The sequence below is a fragment of the Nothoprocta perdicaria genome, unplaced genomic scaffold (genome assembly GCF_003342845.1).
Source record: "Nothoprocta perdicaria isolate Ctin4 unplaced genomic scaffold, notPer1 scaffold_538, whole genome shotgun sequence".
In the NCBI taxonomy this organism is placed as follows: Eukaryota; Metazoa; Chordata; class Aves; order Tinamiformes; family Tinamidae; genus Nothoprocta; species Nothoprocta perdicaria.
Window position 1 is genome coordinate 54473 of NW_020455797.1, and position 24741 is coordinate 79213.

Below are 24741 nucleotides of genomic sequence, written 5' to 3' on the forward strand. Positions count from 1 at the left end.
GTCGCGGCGCTCGGGTCGGGCCGGGTCAGGCCGGCCCCGCCATGGCCCCGCTCCGCGCTCACGGCCCCGCTGCGCCGCCGCCCCCGCCGCGCCGCGCCGCCCCCATATAAAGCGAGACAATGTTGCCTTTTATGGACAAGGCGCTCCTTATATGGGGAGAGCCGGCGCCCCGCCGGGCCGCGCCCTACCATTGGCCGCCGACGGTCGAGCGGCGGCGCCCATTGGCCTGCGCTCGCTTGCCTATTTGCATACGCGCTCGCGTCACAGCCGCCGTGGAATACGCTCTTAAAGGCGCCGCGCGRAGAGGCGCGCCGGGAAGTTACCGGGAAACGCAGTGGCGAGGCGGCCGGGTAGCCGCCCACGCACGTGGGCGCGCGTGGGGYGCGCAGCGCGGGGGCGAGCGGAGCCTCCAAGACTGCCAGCTGGGGCAGGCCAGTGGGGGCGAAGGCTCCTTGGAGCGCGAGCGACCCTGCGAGGCGAGAGAACAGAGGCTCCCGCCACCAGCCCCGCCGTGTCGCACAGCCGGGGCTCTGCGGCCCGCGCCGCCCCCGTGCCCGGCGCGGCGCGGGCCCTGCACCCCACAGCTGCCCCCCCGAGCCGGAGCGGGCCCGGGTCCCTGCCCACCGTGCCCCTCCGCTGAGCGCACACGCCATTTATAGCTGCCTGCCCTGCTCACATGCCTCCCGTCACGTGCACCGCAGCTCAACTCACCGTGCCAGTGGCCCGTGCGCCCTGCACCCGGGCCAGGTGGGCCTGGGCTGCCCCCGTGCGCCCTGCACCCGGGCCAGGTGGGCCTGGGCTGCCCCACGTGCTGCGGGGGTCAGCAAGCTGCTGTACACGTACCCCAGCCTCCGCTCCCCTGGGGAAGCCCCTTCCCTGTGCAGGTGGCATGGGAGGCTGTGGGACAGGAGCTGCCCCTGTTCTCACTGTGGTTGCTTTCCTCCCCAGCCTGGTTTTGGGGCAGCCTCCTGGGCCACTTGGCCCGTGGGAACCGTGCATCCGTCTGCCTCTGAGCTTCAAGGGAAGCAAGCCTCTTTGAAGGGCACAGATTGCCCCTTTGCAGTCCCAGTGTTTCTATCAGCACAGGGGGCCATGGCAGGGTCTCTCTCTGCATTCTTCCCTTGTGCTGTACCCAAAGTACATACATGGGTGAAGAAACATGGACCTAGATGTCCTAGCAGGGTGCGAGCCTCACTGTGCGCCCCCTCCTTTCCTCCTCTTGTCTCCCTGGTACCAGCAAAGCTGAGATTTGCACCAAAGGCAATGGTTTTGCCTGTGGTATAGCTAGTTCTTCCCCAGTGTCCCTCTCCCAAGTTTCTCCCAGGCTCCAGCAGCCCCTTGATATAGGTATCACACCCACCTGGAGGAGGCGAGTCCCAGCTCCTGCAGGCCGCAGCGCCGTCAGACAGCTTGTCTCCCTCAGTATCCCCAAGCCGCTTGGTATTTTAGAATAACCATGTTCCCTTGGCACCTCTCTTGGAGGCCATGGAAATGTGAAAACCTTTTCTCCACTCACTCACTTCTTTTTTTTCCTCCCCCTCCTGGGGGTGTTCTTCTCTTTTGGACCAGGGGAACATAGGCTTAGCTTCGAGGAGAGATTTTGATTTTAAATCAGCAGAAGAGCTTCTCTAGCCACAGCACACATCATCAGGGGCAAGCCACCCCCAGCACAGGCAATGCCTCAATCCCAACAGGCAAAACTCCCTAGTACCTGAGCAGGGCAAGTGGAGCCATGTGTTGGCAATGCAATCCATCAATGCATCCAGGTGTTGCTGCAGAGAACCAGGCCTGGAGTCTACTCAAGGAAGCCACTTCAATGATAAAACCAAATAATAAGGCTATAACATCAGTCTAAGGTGAATTCAGGAGAGAGCTAGAAGTTAAGTCTGAGATCTTCCTACAAGGTGACTCAAAGCAAAAGCAAAGGCCTGTGCCTTAGCTTAAATGCTTGTGCTATGGGCAGAGTGTGGGGTCCCAGGTGAGGGTATTCCAGTTAGTTAAGGTCCATTAGTGCAGCCCCAAGGCCTTGGGACAGCTGTGGAAGAGCCATGGGGCACTGGATGAAAGCCAAATCAGCCAGAAGAACTGCTTCTCCCTGTTGCATGGTAAATGTGTGCATTGCCCCAGCTGCTATGGGTGCCCAAAGTGTGAAAGGACCTGAAGGGTAACTGTGGCAAGAGACATCATTGTGGGCTACCCACATTCAATCTTACGCTTCTCCCTAAATGCTCATTTGGACTCTGTGTTTTGGCGGGCTCTTTGGTGGACTTGTTTCCTGTTCCAGCTATACTGCTCTTTGTGGTCCTGGGTGCTGCAAGATGCAACCTTGCCTGTCGCCCTTCCCCTTGCTTTTGAAGATGTCAGTGCTTCAGTTTGGGCTGAAACAGTTGGACTTCCTACCGCCCCATCCCTCCTGCAACTGTGTCCCCGCCCCCTACAAGGCCGTGAGTGGGGTGCAGTGATTCCCAGCCTCCCATGCAGCTAGGCCTGCCTTTGCTCACTCAGCTCTTTCCAGTTAGTTTGCCCAAGATATGTGCTGTCCCCAAGGATACAGACTTTTTTTTTTTTCATGACATCACTCCCAAGAATACGCACTCCCAGCAGTGCCACCTCTCCCTATCCCAGAGGCCAGGGGTTCACCTTGGTGCTGATGTCCTCCCTGCTTCCTCCCTGTCCTACAGCCCCTGGATCCGATGCCTCCCGTGGGATTCATCCTCTGCAGCCACATTGCCTTTGTTCCCAAAAAGCAGAACCACGAAGCACAAGGGCAGCCAGGGTAGCACTGTGGTGAGGCAGAGCTGGGAAATGCCTCCTGGGTAGGTTTGGTCTAGACCTGCTCCAATCACAGCTAACTGCATGAGGTTGCTGGGCCAGCTAAGGGTGGGCGCTATCTCCAAGTGTAGAGATCCCACAGCCTCTCTGAGACTGGCCCAGGCTTTCATCTCTCTCAAGGGGCAATCACAGTCCCTAAGACCCGCTGCCCCTGTCCCTTAAACAACATGGGCCGCTTGGGTCAAGGCCAGCCGCAGTTCACAGTCCTCCTCCCAGATGCTCAGCTCCATCATAGCCCCATGGAGATGGCCAGGCAGTCGGGCTGCGCTGCAGCTCAGCCAGCCCGGGGCTCATGCTGGGGCTCTCCCAGCCTCAGCAACTGCCAGCAGCCAAGGGAAAAGGCCAGGGAGCCAAATGCAACCATGACCAGTTCCTCCCAGGACCCATGTGGAGGAAAGGAGGCAGCTAAGAGTGTCATTGTACAAAGACCCAAAAGAAAAGAAAAATAATTAAAAAAGGTGTTTTTTTTATTATTGAGAGCAGCATGTAAAAACCCAACAAAAACCCAACCCTTCTTGGCTGCAGTACCCTCCGCTCAAGCAAACAAACTAACCCCAATCTAGGCTGCATTCCAGTAACAGAAATACTATGGTGGGGAGGAGGAGCCAGCACAAGGGGACAGGAGAGAACATGGGAGTCTCTGCCCCCAGGGCAGGAGGGAGTCATACAAAAAATAAAGGCACGGGGTGACGGGAAAGGTGGCAGATGTCTCTCCTTCATATGCCAGGCACTTTGTGGTCCCGGGGACGGGCCCATGCCCCCACAGGGACACAGGCATGCCTGGCACAGACAGGCAAAGGGCCGGCCACAGGAGGCCAATGGCTACCGTGCATGGCGAGCGGGGATAGAGAAGGCAGCTGCCAGATGCCAGCCCATGCCGGGCCYGGGGAGCCCCGTGGTGGCAGCCCAGGGGCTCGGGACCGGGCGGGCAGAGAGGCGGCGAGCGCTGGCAGCAGGAGCCGGGCAGGAGAGGGGCAGGGGGTACGCAGGCTTGTGCTTCGAGTTCAGCCACTGCTGACGCTGAGCGGCTCCTGGCGTGGGGGGGGTTGTTGCTCAGCTTGGGGGGCTGGGAGCGCCCCGCACCCCTGCCCGCTCCCTCGCCTCCTTCCCCAGCGAGGGCCGGGCCGCTCAGGCCTTGTTGTCGGCCAAGTTGTCCCCGAGGGTGGTGGCGAGCTCGCCAAAGGAGGGCCGGTCCTTGGGGCTGGGGGCCCAGCACCGCTGCATCAGCTTGGCCAGGCGCGTGGGGCAGCCCTCGGGTTGCGGGAGCTTCGTCTTGCCTGACTGCAGACCTGGGGGAAAGCAAAGGGCCCTTGAGAAGAGGCATGACACCCTTCACAGCCTCTCCACACAGGGACCTCCCCAGCTGAATCAGCATCATGGAAGAAGAGGGGACAGGGCCCAGGCSAGTCCCTCTCCCCTGAACAAAAGGACAGTGGGGATGGCCCAAGGTGCCTCACACACCTGCCAGGACCTCATCGTCTGCCAATGGGCTGTAGGGCATCTCCCCATGCATGAAGACTTCCCACATCAGCACCCCGAAGGACCACACATCCGACTTGGTGGAGAACTCGTCCTCCAGCACAGCCTCTGGTGGCATCCAGCGCAGCGGGATCCAGGCCTGGCGGAAGTGGTAATACTCGCTGCGGGCAGGACAGGCAGGCAGTGAGATCAGCGCCCTCCCAGCCAGCCTTGCGACCTGCGCCCGGCTCCCAGCTGACCTGTTATACACATCCTTGCTGAGGCTCAGCGCAGAGACCTTGACCTGTCGCTGTGCGCTGACCAGGCAGTTCCGTGCTGCCAAGTCGCGGTGCACAAACCTGCCGTTGGAGAGATGCTCCATACCCAGGGCCACCTGTGTGCAGAGAGACACCTGCCCCCCAGAGAGATGTTGACACTGGCTGCCCTCCCCCCTGCTCCCCAGCCCCCTGGCATTGCCACAGCATCACCCTCACCTTATGCTTGGTGCTGAGGGGCTGGGGCTTCAGAGACTCATCTTTGCTCTTGGAGATCCTCAGGAACTGTTTCAGGTCMCCCTGAGGAGAGAGGGTGATTCCCCAACTGTGCCCAGCCACAGGAGGCTCCCAAGGAGCATTGCAGACCCCATCACTGGAGGCCACAGCACTTGACTACAACTCTTGCTCCCTGTCTTTGGGTCATGCCGTATCTTGTCTGTGCAGCTCAAAGGGCTAAGATCAAGGGCTGATGCTTCCAGGAGGTTCTTCACACCCCACATGAATTTCTTTACAATAAACTCCAGGCTTTCCCCAAAAGCTTTAAGCAYTGGCATGGAAGCCGACAGCTTTAATTTTAATGAGTCCCAAAAAGCAGCCAGCATTAAGGAGGACAAGGAAGAGGAAGAAATGCCCCCTGGATCCTGCAAGAGATCCTCTTTCCCCACAAAACTCCTCTGTATGTGGGGAACAGCAGTAAGCTTAGCCTGGACTCTCCAGATCTTGCTTGTCCTCTGCCCTGAACCACAGCATGGGCCATTGAACTCCCGCTTCCAACCAAGGGCCATCACTGGCAGGGTCCTTACCAGGTCCACGTACTCCAGCACCATGTAGTGTGGTTCTGCCTCCCGGCACAGCCCCAGCAGCCGCACCACATTGGTGTGGTTCAGCTTGCCAAACATCTCTGCCTCACGCCGGAAGTCCAGCTGCAGCTGCTCATCCCTGGTCTGGAGGCTCTTCACCAGCACCAGTGCCTCGTCTTCACCATCCTCTACACCCTTTGCTTTGGCCAAGAAGACTTCACCAAACTCTCCCCTGCCTGCAAGCAGAGGGCAGCACATGCGAGGACAGTGCATGTTAGGCGGCATGTTAGGAGGGCACATGGCAGAGCAGCCCAAGCAGCCACAAAGCCAGTGGCTCTGGGGCCCTCTATCCCGCAGCAGATCCCATATTCCAAGTAGGACATGCTGGGGTTTCAGCTGCAGGGATTGTTTGCTGGCCAGAACTTGGTGGGGAGGAGAAGGAGCTTGGGGGACAGAAGGAGATGGCATACCAAGAGTAGTGATTGTCTGCAGGTTGGAGCGTGGAAAGTGCATCTTGTCTGTAGTGCTGTGCCGCTTGCTGGCTCCGGAGTTGCTACCCAGGTTGGTCAAGGCCACTTCTTCTTGGATCTCATCTGTGGCCTGCCCATTCTGCAGGAAAGCACCACCTGCAAGGCAAGCACATGTGGCTATGGCACACTAGCAGACTGCACAGCGCAGCCACRGTGGGGATCAGCCCCTTTCAGAGAGCAGCCATCCAGGGCAGATACTCCACATGCTGTCCAAGCTTCAGGCAACCCAGCCTGACTTGCAGTCCCAGGAAAGGTGATGCTCTCCATACTGTCGCTCTCTCTAGCCTCAAGGGAGGCCCCAGTGCCATCACTGCCAGTTCCACAACCACCCCTGCAATCAGATGCTGAGCAGTAGCCTTGGTCTCAGAGCCAACTGGTCCCATCTGACCACATCCATCCCACTGCACTTGGACATCCATAAGAAAGCAGCTGGCCACAAGAGGCAGTAGGTGGATATGATGGTGAGGTGGAAAGAGGACAGAGAAGCCCGACTGCTAAAACTTAATCTTTAGATGCCCAGGAGACTCCCAAGTCCAAGTCCCTCTAGTCACCATCTGCAGCAGCCTGCCCTCTGTTCCTGCTCCTTTCCCTGCATGTCTGTAACCCAGATGCCTTCAGTAATCTTGAACCTGTCAGATCAGATCAGCCTGGAGTTTCTTTTACTACCTGGATTAGAGTAGTGCCTGAAAGCAGTGTCCTTTGCAATTAACCCCACAAGCCTTCTGCTTAGGAATGGCACAAGAAATGTTCCTGGTACACAGAGAACCCAGTGACCAGGACTAAAAGTTGCTGCCTGAAGAAAGCAGAGTACCTTGTGTCTAACAGCTGGATTGCACTGAGAAGATTTATGTATAAGTGAACTAACCTCAATTTTCAGTGCACGTACTGCTTAGGACAGGTCAAGTACTAGGAAATGCTGCTTTCCATGGGCAGAAGGCAGAAGTTGGAAGGCAAGGCAGGACAAAGCACCGAGCAAAGGTGGCTGACACATGTGCAGCATCACTGTGCACTACGGAACACCCTCCGTTTCAGCTGCTTCAGGAGTGAGCTCTGAGGAAACAGTTGCCTGTACAGAAGGCCTTGATCACCAAATTAAGACTCCATCCAATCCGCTATTATTCCAAGAAGAATCACAAAGCCCGTGTTTTCTGGCAGGGGATACACTACAGCCATGTACCAGCCCTTCAGCACATCCTCAGTGGGTCTGGCTATGGTGGCAGGCACTGTGGCTTTGTGACGGGCAAGCTTAGAACCACCAAGATTGAGATGGAATGACTTAAGAGCCTCCGCTATAGACAACTGTCCTTGCTCATGCACTAGTGTAGTACTTGCAGAAGGCTACAGTGAAAAACACCACCTACCCTATAAATCAAATCTTAATGCTACTTCCACTGGTTGCTCTTTTCRTGCTAATTATGAGCAGCCTGGCACTTAAACGTGTTTGACCTGACGTGGTTGACAGAATCACAGAATAGCTGAGGTTGGAAGGGATCTCTAGAGATCATCTAGTCCAACCCCCTGCTCCAGCAGGGACACCCAGAGCACGGGGCACAGGGCGGCATCCAGGTGGGTTTGGAAGATCTCCAGAGAAGGAGACTCCACAGTCTCCCTGGGCAGCCTGTTCCAGGGCTCTGGCACCCTCACAGTAAAGAAGTTCTTCCTCATATGGAGATGGAACTGCCTGTGTTTCAACTTACACCCATTGCCCCTTGTCCTATCACTGCCCACGACTGAGAAGAGCTTGGCCCCCTTCCTCCCTACATTCCCCCTTCATGGACTCATACATACTAATCAGATGCCCTCTCAGCCTTCTCTTCTCCAGAGAAAACAGGCCCAACTCACTCTGTCTCTCCTCGTACAAGAGATGTTCCATTCCCTTAATCATCTTGGTTGCCCTCCACCGGACCCTCTCTAGAAGCTCCACATTTGAAGCTCCACTATCTGCAGTCATGACTGATGGTGTCTCAAGACTACAAACTTGACGCCAAGAGAAAACACAAGACCACTGCCAAGAAAACAGCAGAGGCTGCAGAGCGAGCTCTGTGCTGTTGAGGAGTGGCACCAGGAACAAGCAAACTTGCTTCTGAGCACAGACTTCACCATGTTTCACAGAGCTTAGATGAGAGTCAATGAGAAAGGGACCCTCGATGAAGGGGTCCCTTCATCAAAACCAGCAGAACATTTGCCATAGGGCAGGAGGGCACATCGCCTGAAGAACACAACTCAAAGGGGATGAACACAACACACAGCTCACATGGAAAGGATGCTGCTGGCACGTTTGCAAAAGCAACCAGCTTAGCTGGTAGCGATGGCATTGAACAGCTGTGACCAGCTGCAGGGGAAAAGTGACTGCCAGGAGATACTGCCAGAGATATAAACACAGCACCCAGAGAAAGCAACCTTCATGTCCCATATGYAACAAAGGGCTCAGGCCACAGCTCCCTGTGGCTCCCAGGAGCCAGTTCCGGGGACATGGGGCCGAAACAGTGGCACAGGACACAGTGTGGCCATGTCACTCTGCAAAACCACCTCAAAGTCTTGGGTGGGCATCCCCACTTCAGAAAGACAATGGAGCAACCAGAAAAGGCATGTACCAGAATGATCACACAAATGGAAGAACTGTCTCTCATAATTTGAAAAATGATGCTAGAAAGGAAGGTTAAAATGCAGACAGAAAGAGATGATGGCTCTTTAAGCAAGCTGCTGCTGTGAAACTGCTTGGGGGAAGATGCTGTAGGCACTTAATGCTCATATGGGTTTCCAAGATAAGAGGACAAGTTCACAGCAGAGTCCAGGCCACTAGGTGAAGTCTACCTGGTTTGGAGGGGCTGGCAGAGTGCTGCTATTTCATTACACAGCAGTAGGGACATTGCCCTTCTCTTGGCAAAAGGCTCATGACATCACACATCAATGCTGGAAGGCTGGAGCAATATTCCTATCTTGGCACACAGGGATTGTAAGGGCAGAGGTTGGTACTCAGGTTTTACACCAGCTTGCTGGGCATGCTTTCTCCGGCCATTTTTCACCCAAGAAAGGTCAAAACCAAGAGCAAAAGACCCGAGGTGGGAGAAGAAGGAGCCTCCTGCCCTCAGAAGTTCCCTGCTGGCTTTCGCCTCTAGCTCAGGGACCAGTGGGGAAGCACTTAATGCTGGTGCTCTGATCTTACCGTTCAGACATTCCATCTCGGGCTCTTCACCCTCTGGGTGCTTCTTCAGCCGCTTTGCTTTCCTCCGCTTCTTGCAGTAAAACATCAGTCCCAGCACGATGATAATGTAGGCAACGGCCGCCCCCACCGAAAGCCCGATCGTCTGGATCATTTTGTAGGGCGTGTGGCTGCCAAGTCCTTCATCCTCCTCCACTGTCGGCTTGTCTGAGGGGGGAGAAGAGAGCACAAAACCCCTCAGGGTGTGCAGTGATGGCCAAAACCATCAGGAATTTGCGATGAGGAAAGGAAAATCCCTGCTGCTGTGCTGGCCACCTGGTCTGTCCACAGGGATATAACCCAGGCATCTAGGACTGGTTTTTCCATCCAACGGGAATGGATGGCACCGTGTCTCAGCCAACAGCGGAGATACCCGGGATGCCAAAAAGGCTGCATTGCGACGTTGAGCACCTCCCTTACCTACGACATAGAGGAAGGCCTCACGATGCTTGATGTTGCAGCTGTTGCCAGCAATGCACGTGTATTTTCCTGAGTCCTCAGTGGTGACATCGTAAATGACCAGGGAACCATTGGGCATGATCTGAATCCTGCCAAACACACAAAGCCCTTTGCAAGCGTGAGAGGGCAGACTTGGGACTCTTGCAGCCCCAACACTCTGGGCTTACATCCACCCTCAATCACGGGCTGCGCCTTAGTGCTGCGGCTCTTGGGCCAAGCTGGATGGGCCCAAGTAGCAGCACTGCAGTGCAGTGTAAACCAACTTTTGCTTTTGGACACAAGCTGCATACCTGGGCAAGAGCTTGCCAGGGTCCAAAATCTTGTCCTTCCCTTTCCATTGGATATGTGGCACGGGGTCCCCCTCTGCCTGGCACTGGAACATAGCTGTGTGCCCCTGGTACACCGTCGTGGGCTCTGGCTCTAGCTTGAAGGTGACGTAAACTGAAAGCAGAGAGGCCAGGGTGAGCCCGTGGGCTGGCACTGCACTCACACATGAGAGTAGGGCCAGCACAAGGGTGCATGTGGCAGCAGAGTAGCCAACCCCATCCACCTGCCCTGAGCCCTCACCTGCTACTACGAGCTGCACAGTGGCTCGGATCTCGCCCTGAGGGCTGTTGGAGGCGATGCAYGTGTAGTTCCCCGAGTCGCTGCGGCTCACTTTGTGGAAGGACAAGATGCCAGCATTGTGGCTTACATGGGACGGCAGGCTGCTCCCATCTGCAGGGCAGCAAGAAGAGGGATGCAGCAGTCATACATGTGGCACTAAGCCATGTGCCAGCTCCCCAGCCTCCCACAGTACTGCTGCTTCACCCATGCCAGGGGCAGGCAAAGCTCTGGTGACCCACAGTGGAGATGGACATATCCCATCTGAGTTTCCTTCACCTGTTTTAGTCCACTGGATAGTGGGCTTTTCCCGACCAGTGGCTGAACAGGACACCGTAACTTCCTTATCAAACTCCATGCACTGCAGGGGCTGAGGTGGAGGGGTAAATTTCAGCTTCTCTGCAAGAGACACAGATGCCATGAGGCTTTCTGGCACCAAAGGTAGGGACATTATACTGTCCCCTGTCAGGCAAGAGAGCCCCCACCAATGTACCTAGCACGTGCACCCGTGCGTATCCCTCAATGCTGCCCGCCGGCGTGCTGCTCACACACTTGTACATGGTCCCATCATACACCTCCACGTTGTTGATGCGCAGTGTCCCATTCTCAGAGATCTCAAAGCGTGAGTCCTACCCCAAAAGGAAGGAGGGAGAGAGAAACACCACTGTCACCTGCTCTGGGCTCATCGATGCCTCTCTGAGGCTCGGTTTTGCTATGTCCCACATGAGAACAGCCAGGAGCCCCCTGGAGAGCTAAGGTGGGCTGCTCCACCTCTTCATTGCTCCCCAAAAAGCACCAGGCGAGCGGCGAGCCAAGCAGCCAGAAGTGGGTGGTCATACACCCATAAACCAGGAGGATAAGGACAGTGCCAGAAGGATAAGGTACAGATAACGGGAGGAAGCCAGGCCCAGGAGCAAGGTGAGAAATAGCACCCGTGGCAGAGGAGGGAGCCACACAGCTGCCTTGAAGAAGTGCTCACTAGCAATGGGGACTCATGTCACCACCTTACCTCAGAGATGGAGACGCCGTTGCGGTACCAGGTGACAGTGGGTTTCAGAGAGGCCTTGCTGAGGCAGTGCAGGTATCCCGGCTTGCTCTCCTCCAGCTGGCTGTCCTTGGGCATCTCCACCCACTTGGGCACGGCTGCGCATAGGGACAAGGGGGTTGCATGGGGCAACTTCCCGTCCCTCCAGCCAGCCCATCGCCCAGTCTGGTGTCTCTGGGCAGCCATGGGTGCTGTGCTTCTCTGCACCCACGAAGTAACATACTGACCCTCACCAGACCACCCCAAACCCCTCTCCAGCTCCTTGCCCCACTTCCAACCCTTCTCCAAAAGCTGCCTACTGGCCACGGTGATGCTCAGCTCCTGTTTCTTCTCTCCAGCCTTGTTGGCAGCATGGCATGTGTAGGTCCCTGCATCCGTCTCAGTGATGCTAGTGAAGACGAGTTGCTCCGCCTCTTGGTACACCCTGCCAGTGGTGGGAACCTGCTTCTGGTCCCGTTCCCACCAGACCTGAGGTGGGGGTACGCCCCAGGGGGCGACACAGGCCACACGATGCCCTTGGTTGGCCGTGAACACTTTCGGGGAGAAGGGCGCCATGTCTTCGATCTCTGAGAGGAGCAACAAACAGTGGGGCTCAAAGAGAGCAAGAGCATGTGGTGATCCACCCCAGCATCTCCACCTCCGAAAGAGACACGAGTCAAGGAAGGGCACGCACAAGTATCTTTGCAACTTCATCAAGGCAGAAAGAATGAGCCACTCCACAGATACAAGACCAACTGATTTTCTCTGTACCAACCCTCTGCCTTGAGTAGCTCAAAGTGACAGCGCAAGCCCGGGAACCACTGCCCACCCTACCACTAGCCCCAGGGCCTCACCTGCCAGCCGCAGAGTCGCCTCCAGGACAGATGGTTTCCCCCTCTGCCCACGGCCAACACACTTGTAGACCCCAGTGCTGCGAGCTCTCACCTGGGGGATCAGCAGTGAGCCATTGGCAAATATGATGGTCCTGGGCATGCAGGGAGAGACAGGGCTCGGTTGGGCACCTTGGCAGAATGTGTGGCAGAGTTGCAGCCCTGCAATGTCCTGCGCAAGCCCATGGAGTGAAAGGGAAGACCTTTGTGCCAAGCCAAAAGCTCCGTGGGACGGGGAGCAGCATGTGGGAACAAGAGATGGTGGGATGAATGCTTCATGGAGAAGACAAGCTAAGAGAAGTGTCTTCCCTGGAGCAGAGTGAGCTTTTCTGRAAAGACACACCCCAAAGTGGGCCATCTCCAAGAGCCAGTGCAAGGGGAAGAGGGCACAAGGTGGCGCCCAGGAGTTGCCAGGCCATCAGTCACCTCAAGCCCAGATGGCACCACTAACTTTGCACAGTCTGTCTTGGCGACATGTTGTCACTGGCAATCGCCCTGTCCACCCCATCTATGAGACATCCTTAGCTGTGTGGATAACCACATGTAGGCAACCTGTTGTGGCAGATGTCCTTGGCTGCAGAAATCACCTTGGACATGGGCACCTAGGGCTGGGAACTGTCCCTAGCTCCAAGGATCACCATGGGCAGGCACCTGGAGCTGCAAAACAGTCAAAGGCTCAGGGATTGCTGGCTGGGCATCTGAGGTTAGGAAGTGTCCCTGGCCCTGGGGATTACCACATCTGGGCATCTAGGGTTGGGAGGTGTCCCTGACTCTGGGAATTGCCCTAATGAGTATTCATGGCTACCCACTGGGCCAGGATCCCTGCCTCCACAGATCATCACACACAGACAACTGGGGCTGGGAGTCATGCCCAGCTCTGGGGATCACCACATGCAGATCCAACAGCCTCTCATGTTCATTAGAGAAGAGTCCATTTCCCAAGTCGTGCACAGATGTAAGCTACAGACAAGCACCAAGGCCTTGCTAGCTTCATGCCAGTTGAGCAGAGAAACCCTGCACTTTGAGTGAGCCTTTGACCCCTCTCTGTCACTTCAGGGCTGTTGCTTCTGCTCCTACACTACCTGGGCCATTACCTGGACTTGTTGGTGATAGGGGTGTCTTCAAAGAGCCACTCTTGTGTGGGAGGGGGCACAGCTGTAAACTGGCAGTCAAACATGGCTTCTTCATTCTTGGTCACGATGAGGTCCTGCGGGACAATCACTGGCTGGGGGAAGCTCTCATCTGCAAAGGTGGAGAAGGTAGGTGTGTGAGGAGGGGAGCAGCCTGAGGACACCTTTCATGGATGCACCAGGGGAAAAGCAAAGAGGAGCTGGAGCACCTTGCAAGGACACCTATCCGCCTTCTGGGATCACCTGAGCATCCTGGGCTCACGGCAAACAGGTCCAACCCTGCTACCTGGCCACAGAACCCTTTGTCCAGGCCCAAATACTGCCTGAAGGCCAACGATCCCCCTCCAGCTGCAGCCCAGGACTTGCCTCCAAAGATCAGCAAGGTGTCTCACCTTACAAGGCATCACAGCAGCAATTGTATTACCCAAACTACATTACCTGGAGGCATCTACAGCCTCCAAGGTCCAACTCTAGTTAAAGGAGGGAGGACCCAAAGACAACAACACAGACCAGCTTCAGAAGAACACAGGGACAAATTAATGCTGGTGGACAGGAGCAAATTTGAATGTAACCAGTGTGTCTCACCTGTCTCCAACAAGGTTTCTCCAGCAAGGGGGAAGTTGCACCAATCTGACATAGCCCACAATAGCAAAGGGGAAGCTGCCGGCTGGGTAGTAAATTAGTCAAAATGCAGACCGGGAGTCACTCACCAATGATATTAAGTGTGAAGTTGTCATGACTGCACACAAACCCAATGGCGCTGCGAGCACAGCAGGAGTAGAGCCCATTGTTGTTGGGGCTGGCGCTATGGAGGGTCAGTGTCCGCTCCTTGTTGCTGATGGCATAGGTGTCGTGGTCATCAGAGATGGGGGTGCCGTCCCGGAACCACTGCCACGTGGGGCTAAAAAAGGGATGCAAAATGGTGACTGAGTTGCAGGGCTCACCAGGGATCATGTGTTGAGAGGACACTGCCTGGAGATGGCCCCTTTCCCTGGCTCTCCATCCCCGCTGCTGGCCCCAGTACACACACAAAGCCATGAGACATGCAGCCAAGAAGATGGCACATGATCGGAAAGCAACGGAGAGTGACCGCAGCACATGAAGCAGCTCAGCGACCGGCCTGCAAGAGCCCGTCCTTACTGTGCTCCTTGCTACGCGGCTCCAAGGAAGCCATTTGCCTTCTCCCCAGGTGCTCAGCCACAGTCTCAATCCTGCCTTTCGCCTTCCCTAGACTTTACTGCGTCCTCATAGGAAAGAGAAGGAGAGAGAGAGAGAAAGAAGAGGAGGAAGAGCGCGCGGCAAAGGCACAGGGGAGCCCTGGCAAGACCCACTCCGGAGGAGGCAGCCCTTACCGTGGATGGCCATCAATGTGACACCGCAGCACCACTGTGGAGGAGGGCTGGATCTCAGTTGCGCTGCCTGGCTGTCTCAGCAGCACGCTGCCTGTCTCCAGCCCTGCAGGATCAAAGGAAGATCACCATGGCTTGCTCTCCGTACAGTTGGGTAAYATCCAGAGCAGGCAGCACAGGAATAGGATGGCTCAGAGACACAAAAGCCCCTCGACCAGCACCAGCCCACGGCACAGAGAAAAGGGATCCCTACCCTGCCCTGCATAGCTGTTCCTCAAGGGACGAGCCGGAATCTAAAGAAGTCTGGAATGCTGAGAACATGCTTGGTGTGGCAAAATCCTCACATATATGGGTCTAATCCTGTTTAACATCTTCGCCTGGATAACCTGGAGGAAGGGTCAAGGCGCACCCTCAGCGAGGTTACTGGTGACGCAAAGTTGGGAGGAGCGGCTGATACCCCGGAGGGCTGTGCTGCCGTTCAGAGGGACCTGATCAGGCTGGAGAGATGGGGAGAGAGGAACCTCAYGAGGTTCAGTAATAAGAGGCACCACGCCTGGGGAGAAATAACCCCAAGCACATGTTCAGAACACCACTGAAAATAGTCTATACTCTTTACAGTCTCCCTCCAGATACTTACAGATACTTTATATCTTCTTTGCATTCTCCTTTCAGGTACTTATATGCATTGCTAAGACCCCTCCTCAGTCTTTCTTCAGCCTGAACARGTCGAGCTCACTCAGCTTTTCCTCATATGAGAGACGGTCCAGTCCCCTCATTGCCTTAGAATCAGTTTGCCGGATTTGCTCCAGAAACCCAGCGCGGGACACAGCACTGCAGGGGTGGCATCACCACGGCTGAGTAGTGAGCAAGGATCATGTCCTTCTACCTGGAAATGCTCTTGCCACTGTAGCAGAGCATACCATTGGTCTCCTTCGCCACAAGGACACTCACTGCTTGCTCAAGTTGAACTTGTCCACCGGGTCTCCCCGCAGAGCTGCTTTCCAGCAGGTTGCTCCCAGCCTGGACTGGTTCATGGGAATAATTCTCTGTAGGTACGGGACCTGGCATTTACCTTTGCTGAACTTCATGAGGTTCCTCTCTGCCCAYCTCTCTAGCCTGACCAGGTCTCTATGAAGAGCAGCTCAGCCTCTGGAGTATCAGCCACCCACTGGTCCCAGTGCTGTATCATCAGCAAACTTCCTGAGCGTGCACTCTGTCCCTTCATCCAGATCGTGGTGCAATAAGAGGAGCAGGCCCAGAGCCAGTATTGACCCCTGGGGGCCACCCTCCTAATTACAGGCTTCCAACCTGATTTTTGCCACTAACCATGGAGCCCTCAGAGCTCTGCCATTCAGCCAGTTTTCCACCTGACGGCCTCCAGGACATGGGAAGATACTAATGCCCTAGGGAGCATGATGGATGTGGGAACTGCAGAAGATGCCTCCCTTAGTCCTTGCTACCCCATCTTTAACTGGCCACTACCCCCTTGGCAAAGCCTCAGCAACAGCCTGCTCTCGGTACCCCTTGCTCCAAACTCACACTTGATATTGAAGGATGCGTTGGCCGTATGGACTTCCTCCCCAGTAAGCACATTCCTTGCCACGCACTGGAAGTCCCCTGCGTCCCGGTGCCGGTCGATGGCAATGAACTGGAGGTTGCTGCCTTCTTTGAAGCGCTGCTCTGTATCCTGGACGGGGAGCCCATTCTGCAGCCACTCAAAGGCCACATTTGCTGGCTCAGCCACCTCGCAGCGGAGGATGGCGCTGCGGCCGTGCAGGGCGTCCTGGGAATACGGCTCCTTGGTGAAAAGGATCCTCGCCTGGGTGCCCACCGCTGCAAGGAAGAGGAGAGCAGCTCAGAGACTGCAAGAAGCGGGCAGGTGACCCCACACCACTTGCAAGGTGACAGCTGCTGTCACCAGAGCAGGGCAGCCCAAGCACCCAGCAGAGCAGCCAGTGCCGCACAAGGCGTTTCTCAGCACGGCCACTGCAGCCCCACGCAAGCATGTTCCCAAACACAAGTGCTGCCCAAAGACGCAGCCAGCCGCGCAGGCGCTCGGCTCCACTTCCCAGCTGGCGGCARAGAGCAAAGCAGACAAAGGCCAATTCAGCACACACGCATCTGGCCTGGATCCTGCTCCCGACACTGCACTTTTCTGGGGAAAAGGGCCAAGGCAGGCAGATGTGAAGCATCTTCAAGACAATCTTCACAGCAGCGAACAAGAAAGCAGGAGAAATCATGCGCTACCACTGCCATAACGAGTGTGACTTCAGGAAGGGATCGTCTGGACAAGTTACGTGAGCRAGATCCAGGCCCAGCGCCCAAAGCAGCTCCTTTGCAGGGGTTCAGTCCTCATGCAAAAGCCTGGTAAAAAGGACTCAATTCAAAAGCACCTCTTGGGCTGCAAAGGAGCAGTCCTTTTGCAATGGAAATGCTATGAGCAGAGCTCTGTATCACTGCATTTCAGAAAGCCTCGAAAGCCCTTTCCACACTGAAAAACCTCCGGAAAGTAGCACAAGAGCCAAGCAAAGCCCCTCTGCACTGAAGCCACTGGCAGACACCCCAGCAACACTGTGGACTGTGGGTTGCAATTCCCATTTTCAGACATCCCAAGGCAGCGCCTGGGAAATGAACAGCAAGAATCTGGGAGGCCACAGAGGCAGACAACACAAGACAACATAACATAAAGAGTATGGGAGACGGTATTCCTTGCAGCCTAGCTTTTCAATATCAACTTCCAGTTGTGCCACTGATCGTGGCATGCATGAAAGGCATCCAGGGGCTGTCACTGCTGCAGCCTCCGGCTCCTCACAGATCCAGCTCCCTGTGCTCCCAGGGTCATCAAACCCAACAAGGTTCCACCATCAACACCTCCCAAAGGGGTACGAGCTGCCCATCAATCTGCAACAGTTGCCTAATAACCCCCACGAGCAGCATGCGCATCCCAAAGCAACGCATCCAGTGGGAATATATATTCTGTGTTTACATTCCCATTTYGTTCCCAGCACATTGCATACATCCCATCAAGAGCACTTAAAGGGCAGCAACCGCTGGCTCACACACAAACACATGGTCACAGATTCAACAGCATGATGGCCCTGAGGTGGCCTGAGCTGGACTCAGGACAAAATGGGCAGCTGAGATGGCCACCAAGAGCAAAGGGGAATGGGATCAGTTATGGCATTCCCCACTGAGCCCCAGATATCCACTTGGTCCATCCGCAGAGAGATGCTTCAGGGTACCAACAGACCATACATGCGTGGTGCAAAACATGCACAAGAAGGCAGCACACACTCGGAAAGCCTGGGAGCAGCACAGATCAACTGTCCTCTCAGTGCCCTGGCACGCCAAAAACCTCATGACCTGTTGGTCGTGCCTGAGGGGCATCTAAATTTTTAGATGTGAACAACTGACCAAGTTAGGGACTAGGATGGGACCCAGCTGCATTCAGACTCCTTTCAGGAGGAGTCCAGAAAGCAAGAGGGTCCCCTCGCAACCCCGTGACTCAATAAGAGGGTTCCTCTGACACTTTCAGCTCACCCTGTCCTCCACGCAGTCAACGACTGRGTGAACCCGGCCATCAAACCTTGCTAAATCATTGCCTATTTACAACTGAACTTAGCGGAGTCACTATGTGACCTCAATAAAACATATTGCTGCTTCTGTCTTGTCAGCAAAGGGCATCACTCCTTGCTCATAGGCACATTTGGTGCCAGACGGGTAAAAGCGCCGGCAGTGCCATCACCTGAAGCCAACCACATCCAGGCAGGAGGAGGTTGTGGCTCTGGGGAGTGGGGACAGAGCAGAGGTTTGGCACAAACTCCTCAAGGCACGCAGGGATTTTACAAGGTGGCAGGAAGCACTGGTCTCCAGCTTGCTTGTTTGAAGCAGCAGGAGCTATTTATACCTTCATCGTCCATCTCAAGGATGTGGCCACAGTTGAGCTCAAGGGAAGTCCCAGCAGTGAAAGCCCTTGTGATTGGGAAAGCCAAGGAAAACCGGGGCAAGAAAGTGTCAAAGTGGTGGAATAAGAATCAGAAACATGTGCTTTGAGCATGCAAGGTGTCCCAGACACATCAGCTGCCTGTGCTGGAAACCACCGTTCCCATCACCATCAGATTTGGTGATGTCTCAGGAAGGAGGAAGGACCCATAGCAGCTGGATGTAGTCCAGGCATTTGAGGGAGGAAGAAAGCAGCAGCCGAGTGTTGGACCCGGCTTCATGCAGTGCTTTAAAACCACAACATTAAGACCCAGTATTTGAAGGCAGGTAGAAACTCCGTTTTCCTGTAGAAGTTATAGAGTCTGGCTCCAAGGGCTGACTGAAGACAGATGTCACCCAAGGAGGATCCTGTTACACGAGAGCTTGGGGAAAACCTGAATGGAAGCAGCAAACACCACTGACTTCAGAACACCACACACAGATGAGAAGAGCCAGCTATGCTCATCCATGCCACCAAGCTTCACTTCTAGTGACGCTGCTGATCTGCTGAGCGTGCACAACAGCAAGCACCTGCTCTCTGCATGTGTGCAACACAAACCGCCATGGACGCAAATAAATAAATAATCTCGGCACATGACCAGGCCCAGCCAACAAGGTTCACAAAAGGCACATCCTGCCTCATCAATGTGATCTCCTTCTATGACCAGGGATGAGGGTTATAGTGCATGAGAGGAAGGCTCTGTGTGTGGTCTGCTTAGACTTCAGTAAGACCTTTGACATCCTCTCACACTACCTCCTCCTGAAGAAGCTTTCAGCTTAGGGCTTAGACAGGTGGACTCTTCACTGCACGAAAAACTGGCTGGAGGGCCGGGCCCAGAGTATGGTGGTGAATGGAATTTAATCCAACTGACACTGGTCATGAGAGGTGTTCCCCAGGGGTCAGTGTTGGGGGCAGTCCTCTTTAATATCTTTACTGATGATCTGGATGAGGGGATGGAGTGAACCCTCAGTAAGTTTGTATATGACACCAAGCTGGGAGGAAGAGTTGATCTGCGTGAGGGTAGGAAGGCTCTGCAGAGAGATCTGGACAGGCTGGATCGATGGGTTGAGACCAACAGTGTGAGGTTCAACAAGGTCAAGTGCCGGGTCCGGCCCTTGGGTCACAACAACCCCACGCAGCGCCACAGGCGTGGGGCAGAGCAGCTGGAGGGCTGTGCGGCAGAAAAGGACCCGGGGGTGTCAGTGAACACGAGCCAGCAGTGTGCACAGGGGGCCGAGAAGGCCCGCGGCCTCCTGGCTGCTATCAGGAACAGCGTGGCCAGCAGGAGCAGGGAAGTGACCATTCCCCTGTACTCAGTGCTGCTGAGACCGCACCTCGAATCCTGGGTTCAGTTTTGGGCCCCTCACTACAAGAAAGACATTGAGGTGCYGGAGTGTGTCCAGRGAAGGGCAACTGTGAAGGGGCTGGAGCACAGACCTTATGAGGAGCACCTGAGGGAGCTGGGGTTATCTAGTGTGGAGAAGAGGAGGCTCAGGGGAGACCTTATTGCTCTCTACAACTATCTGAAGGGAGGTTGTAGTGAGGCAGGGGTTGACCTCTTCTACAGAGTAACTATAGATAGGACAAGGGGAAATGGCCTCAAGTCACACCGGGGAGGTTCAGGTTAGACCTTAGGAAGAACTTTTATGCGGAAAGAGTAGTCAAACATTGGAATAGGCTGCCCAAGGAAGTGGTGGAGTCACCATCCCTGACAGTGTTCAAGAAATGTGTAGATGTGGCTCTTAGGGACATGGTTTAACAGGCATGGTGATGAAGGGCTTATGGTTGGACTTGATTATCTTGAAGGTCTTTTCCAACCATAATGATTCCATGTTCTTGACCCACATTCACCGCAACTGTGGCTGCTGAAAGCTTATCAGAAAAGTTTTAGCATGATCAGATGAACCCTGCACACGTGAAAACATCCAATGGAGTTCACTCAAGGGATGCTTCAAAGAAATGCAAAAGCATCCTGTGGAGGCAGCTGATGGAAGTTAAGGGAATCGTGTAACTGGGTCATAAAGCCAAGTGATCCACAGCCCTGGGGGGTGTAATTCTTCCATGCCACAGGGCAAAACGCCTGCAGAGAGGGGACAGGCAAGAACAGGAGCCTCAAGCTCAGACAGCACAGTTCCTATGCTGACAGTAGGGCTGTGACAGCAGTGACACTGTACCCTGCAGGCACCCAGGTCTCTCTTCCCTTGTTGTTGTCGTCCAAAGACATCCCTGGGGAATACGGCCTGGGCAGAGAAGCCTCGGGCTGCTGCACWGCCCCAGGTCCCAGCTGCAGCTCCAGGGCACCACGGGTGATGGGTCCTACCTCTCCTATGGCCATGCCCAGCACCCTGGCACCTCCTCACTGAGCTAAAGCAGCTGGGGCCTGGTAAGAGCAAGGGAAGAGGCACAKATCCATTTCCTTTTTTAACCAGGAGAGCAGAGATTACCAAGCTCTTGAGAAGCAGCGGCAGATGCAAGGCTGTCCTCGAGGCTCCCACAAACAAATGAGGCACCAGAGGTATGTGAGGAGCCATGGGGAGAGGAGTTTCTGCAAGCTCAAGGCTCACTAGCTTGGCGAGGGCAGCACTTGAGGGGGCTGCTGAAGCTTGTGGCTTGCTGCTCTGCAGACTCACTTCCAGGGACACTGCAGCAAAGGCAGCCTTGCCCTGGTCTGGCTCTCTGTGCCCCAAACGGCAAGAGATCAGGGGAGCTACGACTCATCCACAGCACTCTGGGCAGCAAAACGCAGAGCCAAACCCATCTCAAGTCCATGCTTCCTCCCCAAATGGTTGTTGTCCTCCTCCCCTTCTTATCTTCCAGCAAGAGGCTCACAGGACCCACGTGGGGACCATCCCCAGCTCCCTACACTTCCAAGTCCCCTTTGTAGTTCTCAAGGGGCCCTAGGCACCTTGCAGCACCCATGCATTTCCCAAGGAGAAGAGACCAGGGACAAGGCTGGGAGAGGAATGGGAGGCCTGTCTCTTCCAGCAGCAGAAGTGGGGTCAGGAAGGCACCAGCAACGGTTCGACAGCTCCCCAAGGCACTCAGACAGCAGAGGCCTGGCCCCAGCCTCATAGGGATGGCACAGGATTATAAGGCTCTTTCACTGCTTTCCACCAAGCAAACACCTTTTGGCACGTGGTACAGCTCACCATTGAACCTCAACAAAGCGAGACGGCACCAAAAGCGCAGCACAAGGGACAAGGAGCTCACACGCAGGGTCCTGCGGTCCAAAGGGGCACAACACGGGACAGCAGCGAGGTCCAGGTGCAGCTCCTTCTTGCAGTGCTGTGGGGCGCTCCCTGTCCCTTCCTCCCTACACGCACGAACATTGCTCCAGGACGCAGGGGCGAGGGGCACAGGCAAGCGTCCCCGGCGGACTCCCAAGGGCCCTACACAGACCTCCCATTCACAGCTCGCACGGGCCATGTGTTTCCTGGCACAGCTCGTTACAAGTGTGCGCCCTATAAATGAGGAGTTTTGGCGTGCTGAAACAGGGAATACCCCCCCAGGTCAGATTTTGCCTCTCGCGGGATGTGAACGCAGACAAGCCGAAACCACAGAGGACTAAAGACAGAGCGAGAAGTGAGCAATGCTCCCTGAGAAGCGAGCAATGCTCCCCGCCGTCCGAGGGGTCGGGCGCCAGCGCTGCGCGCGCAGCCTCTCCCGCCACTTTGCAGACGCTACGGAAATGACAGCCGAGCCAAACGCCCACGGAGATTTGCATCTCCAAATGCTTTCCAGCCAGCGCATTCCTCCATGCGAGGGGTCCCAGCTGAGAAGGGCCTGCAGAGGCACAATAAAGTGCTCACTCCCGCTGGGCCAGATGGAAGCAGTTTGAGGCAGGCGAGGAGCTCTGAGCACAGCAGGTCTGGGCTGCGCCGCCAGCCCAACATCTGGAAGCTCTTTGGGCACTCACGGCGTTGGCCTTTTCAAACGGTGTCACAGCCAGCACTAGTCAAAGCTCAAACAAAACCTCGCTCTGTGCCCACGGGAAGGAAAAAAACAAGTCGTTCCTGTCCCCAGCGCAACTGGCTGGATGCAAAACGTTTCCTAGAGAAGCACCCAGACAGACAACCCTTCCAGGTGGGAGTTACTGACACAGAGGAGAAGGAAACCCGGATAAAAGCAGGCCCTGAGGCATCACCAACGCAGAGGCATCTGCTCAGTCCATGGCAACTGGCTGCTCAGTCCAGGTCCCCAGTGCAAATCATAGGGTTGGTCCAGATTTGGGTCACCTTCAGACCTGACTGTGGGGGCAAGATCACACATGCACCAGATCCCAACAGATGTGAGCTCAGAAGCGTCTTGGCTGCCAGCGCAACAGCGAGTTGCTGCCAAGGGACTGAAGCCATAGGGCGCCGCTCTGCAACAGCCCCTGGGGTCTTTTAAACACCAGTTTTCTCGTGACTGCTGAGAAATCAACATGGCCCTTCAAAAACACAGTTTTGGCGGGTAGGGAGGGAGGAAAGGCCACAGCACAGTTGCCATGAGCCTCCCGCGGAGCATGCAGGGAGGCTACAACCCTCCCCAACTGCCCCCACGGGCCTCGGCAGGCATCCCAAATCTCTGTACAGCGGCTGCAAGGAGCCCAAGCAAAGGCCAGCAAGGCCCATAGCTCAGCCATTGGGGCAGAGGGGGGACGAGGCTGCCACAGCGCGGCACGGAGCCACTGCTGCGCGTGCAGCCTCCCTGGGGCACGTCCCCAACGCAGGCAGGGGACACGAGCTGCAGCAGAGACAGCCCAGGTTATCCCAGGTAGAGGCACAGCATGAGGACAGGAAGGTTTGGGGAGCCCCAGCAGGATGGTCAGGCCACCCCCACATTGAGCTTGCAGGCAGGGACCCCACTTTCCACTCCGAACACAGCCGGGGGGCACCTCAAAGGCCAGGGAAATCCCTCCGCAGATGAGGAAGGGGACAAAGTCCTGGACATTATCCAGAGCAGCAATCAGCCAACATCCCCACCACAGGCTTGCCTGAGCTGCAGAGACAGCAAAGCCTTAGCTGGAAAACTCCTAATTAAACTCATTTATTCACAGTGCTCTCATCTGCTCAGGATGCAGCACCACCTGGGAATGTTAATTGCCACTGTGGGGCAGGGAAGCCTAATTGGCCATGGGTTATTTTACAGATCAGGCTCCAGCAAAGCAGTAAAGATACCAGCCACCGTGCTGGGTGGCCCCTCTCCATGATTTGAGGGCTGCTGGTGGTGTCAGTGTGTCGGGAGTGCCGCTGTCCCCCGACATCTTCCTCAAGCACAGTGGGAATGACGGAAGGGACCAGCAGCTGCCAGTGGCTCCGCCAGCTCCTGCTGCGGAACCAGAACAACTGGTCAGTCCCACCAGCAGCCACCGCCAGTCCCAGGAGCTGACCCAGGACCGTGAGTGGGAAGAGCGGGGACAGCTCCAGCTCACTGCAGGAGAAGAGGTACCAATACAAGCTCCCAATTCCAGCACCCCTGCCCCCCACGGGTGCCCCCTCCCAGCTTTGCTGGCAGATGTCGGCTTACAGGGACTTCACTGGCCACCCACAAGGTTGCCTCCAGCCCCAGGAGGGCCACAAGGAGCTGTAAATCGGGGCACAGATGCCCTTGGGAAGCTCATGTGCATGGGGAAGCAGATGGAGAGGTGATTATCTCCCCAGCCCCATGTTGAAATAAATATTTTGAACCTCACTCTAAATTACAGAGGTGTATTTAGAGCTCGGGTTCCCTGCGTCGTCTGCCTCTTAAGGCTCTTCAGGAAGATGCAGCTGGCCAAGCTCTTCGGACAGGAGAAACAGGCCACCAACAGCCAACGTCCAGAAGGTGCCACTGGCAGATGGAGCTGAATGTCCCTATGTACACAGGGGCAATCCTGCTCTCTCTCCCCAGGGAGCAAGACCAGGGCCTGGTGCCCCAGCCATGGCAGGGGTCCAGCTTGGGGCGAGCCAGCTGCCAGAGCATCCTGCTTCACCACTCAGCTTGCTGCAGGTTGGACCTGTTTGCTCCCAAAGGAAGAAGCTTCCAAGAAAGACGCTCCCAAACACATCACACACTGGTTTTTCCTAGCAGCCCTTCAAGCAAAAAAAAAAAAAAAAAAGCACTCTGTGCATCTAGCAGCAGCAACAGGGCCAAGCATAGCAGCTGGAAAGCATCCCCAATAGTCCTGGCTGTATAGGGAACTTGCTTCCCAAAGACTTCCCAAAGATGCAAGGGCATCATCCCTTG

At 55.7% G+C, this 24741-nt stretch overlaps 1 protein-coding gene across 1 annotated transcript; it reads right to left on the minus strand.

Annotated features, from left to right (window-relative positions):
- Positions 1 to 3928: 3928 nt before the first annotated feature.
- On the minus strand, positions 3929 to 18472 carry PTK7 (protein tyrosine kinase 7 (inactive)). Its single transcript, XM_026048361.1, has 20 exons — positions 18460 to 18472; positions 16092 to 16406; positions 14556 to 14658; positions 13914 to 14104; positions 13168 to 13315; positions 12038 to 12168; positions 11504 to 11770; positions 11169 to 11302; positions 10653 to 10788; positions 10439 to 10558; positions 10124 to 10273; positions 9847 to 9997; positions 9518 to 9645; positions 9062 to 9265; positions 5836 to 5991; positions 5369 to 5601; positions 4785 to 4865; positions 4551 to 4702; positions 4294 to 4472; positions 3929 to 4121 (listed from the first exon to the last, which is right to left on the minus strand). Exons 1-20 carry the CDS (start codon positions 18470 to 18472, stop codon positions 3961 to 3963), a joined length of 3153 nt encoding a protein of 1050 aa, XP_025904146.1. The 3' UTR covers positions 3929 to 3960.
- Positions 18473 to 24741: the final 6269 nt, after the last annotated feature.